The sequence below is a fragment of the Triticum dicoccoides genome, chromosome 7B (assembly GCF_002162155.2).
Source record: "Triticum dicoccoides isolate Atlit2015 ecotype Zavitan chromosome 7B, WEW_v2.0, whole genome shotgun sequence".
NCBI classification, from domain to species: Eukaryota; Viridiplantae; Streptophyta; class Magnoliopsida; order Poales; family Poaceae; genus Triticum; species Triticum dicoccoides.
This window is the reverse complement of record NC_041393.1, coordinates 697,196,266-697,199,021: the sequence shown is the minus strand read 5'-3', so window position 1 is coordinate 697,199,021 and position 2,756 is coordinate 697,196,266. Positions and strand designations below refer to the sequence as shown.

Here is a 2,756-nt window from a genome sequence, read left to right as displayed (position 1 = left end):
CGCAACGACCTTTTTCTTTCCCACTTCCCAAGGGATCGATCGAGCTCACGTTTCCGCGGCCGCTGCTCGTCGCCTCCGTCAATGGATTCTAGTTGAGACCTTCTCCCTCGCCATTTCTTCCCCGACGCAGGTGAGCATGCATAGTCCCCGCCCAATTTATCCTAGTCACGGAAGCAATTCACTAAGGCTTTTCTCACCGGACTCAGCGGAGCATCATGCCGGACAAGAGAGGCGCCACCCTGCTCGAGGACCTGCCAGAGGAGATCATTGACAAGATACTCATCCGGTTGCAGCCCAAGGACGTCGGTCGTTGCCGTGCCGTTTGCCCGTTGTGGCGCAGTGTCTCCTCCACGCCTGAATTCATGGTCGAACACCACCGCCGCCAGCCGTCGCTCCCTGTCATCAATGGGTTGGGGCGGCCTGCAAGTTTGGTGATCTTGCGTAATATCGGTGCCGGAGTCCCTAGTCAACAGCTCTGGCCTTTCGTCTCAGGCCAACAAAACTGGTACGAGAATTACCTTCAAGGCGCCCATGGTGGCTTTCTCATCGTCTCCCGGAGATCCCGATTCTACGTCTGCAATCCGGTCCTCCGCAAGCATGCTCTCCTTCCGCAACCTCGATTTGGACAAGGCATTCACAACAGTATAATCGGTTTCTACCAGCACCATCCAACTAGAGAATACAGGGTGCTCTGGGTCTCAGAATTACAGCACTCGTCTGACTCCAGCTTATACATCCTCACATTGGGATCCGATGAGCCTAGGCATGTCAGAATCGGAATGCTATCCATGGACCAGAAGTTACTGAAGGGGCTAAAACCACCAGTCCACCACCGTGGTAGCCTGCATTGGTATCCTTATTATTATGATGCCAGTAAAATTGTGGAAATCGGCAAGGAAATTATTGCGTTTCACACGGAAGTTGAGTCATTCCGGTTGCTCGGCAGTCCCCCGCAACCGTATCGTTATAGGGGGTTATTTAAGATGAATGAGACGCTTGCTTTCTGGGGCGGATCGACTCCCCATTTCACCACCATGGATATCTGGGTGATGCAGGATTACGAGGCTGAAGTCTGGGCCTTGAAGTATCAGATTGATGTATCTACGGTGGAGGCATCACGGCAACTTTATAGAGCTTCTTCCAAAAAGAAAAAGAAAACACCACTTGATTCAGTGGTGCAATGGTTCAACTGCATGGTCGTGCTCAACGACCGTGAGCTGCTCATCTTGTTTAACGATAAACATGTGCTGCGCTGCGACGTTGATGGCAAATTCTTAGGCATCGTGAACATTGGAAAGAGTCAATATTGTATGTTTCCTACTTGGCACCGCGTCCAAGAGAGCATTATTCCAATTCCGTGCCATGGGATGCAAGAAGAGGATGAAGAGCCTCCATTCTCCTAAGGGAGTGTCTGAATCTTGAAAGCACTTGGTCTGTTCTTCCCTTGGATTCAGAGCATGCCTTTTGTTCTTGGCTCTTCTTGCTTACTACTTACTAGTACTACCAGTAGAACATGTCATCTTGGATGGTTGCAGTAATAACACCTCATTGTCATCGTTTAGTGCTTACTATGATAGGTTCAACGTCTCGTTAATTTTCTGAACTATGGAATATCGGATCTATCTATGCATTAAAGTATATTACTGTTCCTTCCTGCCGCCCATATTTACCCTAATTTTTGTATGGTTTGTATGCATGAATGACATCTTTAAGATGTGAGATTCACTCTTGGTCATGCTTTCTGAGGAAAGGCAATTTTAGGTGTCGAAATGTTATCCCGGGTGTCTTCCATACATAGGCATTTATGTTTATCTCTGTTGTTGAGTTTGCAATTTGGTCGTAACTCCTGAGTAGCACCTGGACTTTGTGAGAAAACGTTCTGCTTGCTGGTAGTGGTACTATTGCCAAGGCCTCTCTGTTTTTCTGCTTTTTCCTTCTTCAGATATTTTGTACTGGTTCATGTTGCCAGCTGAGAGATTCTTTACACTGTCAGTTTTGCTGATTTAAGACTGGCCTTAGATCACATGGAAAACCCAGAAATTCCAGTGATAATAGTCTGCAATTGAACAAATAGCCTGCAATTCTCTGCTTGCAAATAAACTGTCGGATTGAACGCCTAGCACTGGAAATTCACCACTAATTTTTTTCTATCGTTTCTAGAACAACAAGTCAAACCCATACACTGACGGTAACAGTGCCGAATGGATCGTGCATCTCTGTTATTTATGATTCGATTTTTTCTCTGTTAACACATCTATGTGATCATGTCTGTAAACTGCAGAAATGCACCTTCTTCACTGCACTGTAGTATTGTCCACCTGCCCTGCACTGACAATCGAGCACTGCCTTCTGTCATATTTTCAGTAGAAATTCACCTTTCTGCCTGGATGCATCGACGTAGCCCAGCTTCACCGCACAGTTGATGAAGCTTTCGTCTAGTATCTCTACTTGTACGTGAATCCCAGCCCCCCAAAGCATGTTCCTCTCTGATTGCACCATTGCTAGCTGCCTCAGCAATCCTGGCACCATGCGTTGCAGCAGCACAACGCATTATCATGTTTGGCAGACCATGTGCTGCACTTGCAGCTGAAGAATTCAACGCTTACCCTTAGATTTCAGGTGCTGGTGATGCACTTGTTCTGTTTGAAAGATTTTACTCTTAGTCTATTAGGCCAACTCTAACCGATCCCCTATGAGGCGGTAAGGGCGGATAAATTTGGTTGTACTCCCTTACGTCGCACCTAGCCGAAGACCTA

General features: G+C 47.1%; 1 protein-coding gene across 1 annotated transcript; it reads left to right on the top strand.

Moving 5' to 3' along the window:
• Nucleotides 1-215: 215 nt before the first annotated feature.
• Nucleotides 216-1,403, top strand: LOC119338184 (putative F-box protein At1g50870). Its single transcript, XM_037610491.1, has one exon. The coding sequence runs from the start codon at nucleotides 216-218 to the stop codon at nucleotides 1,401-1,403; it is 1,188 nt and encodes a 395-aa protein (XP_037466388.1).
• Nucleotides 1,404-2,756: the final 1,353 nt, after the last annotated feature.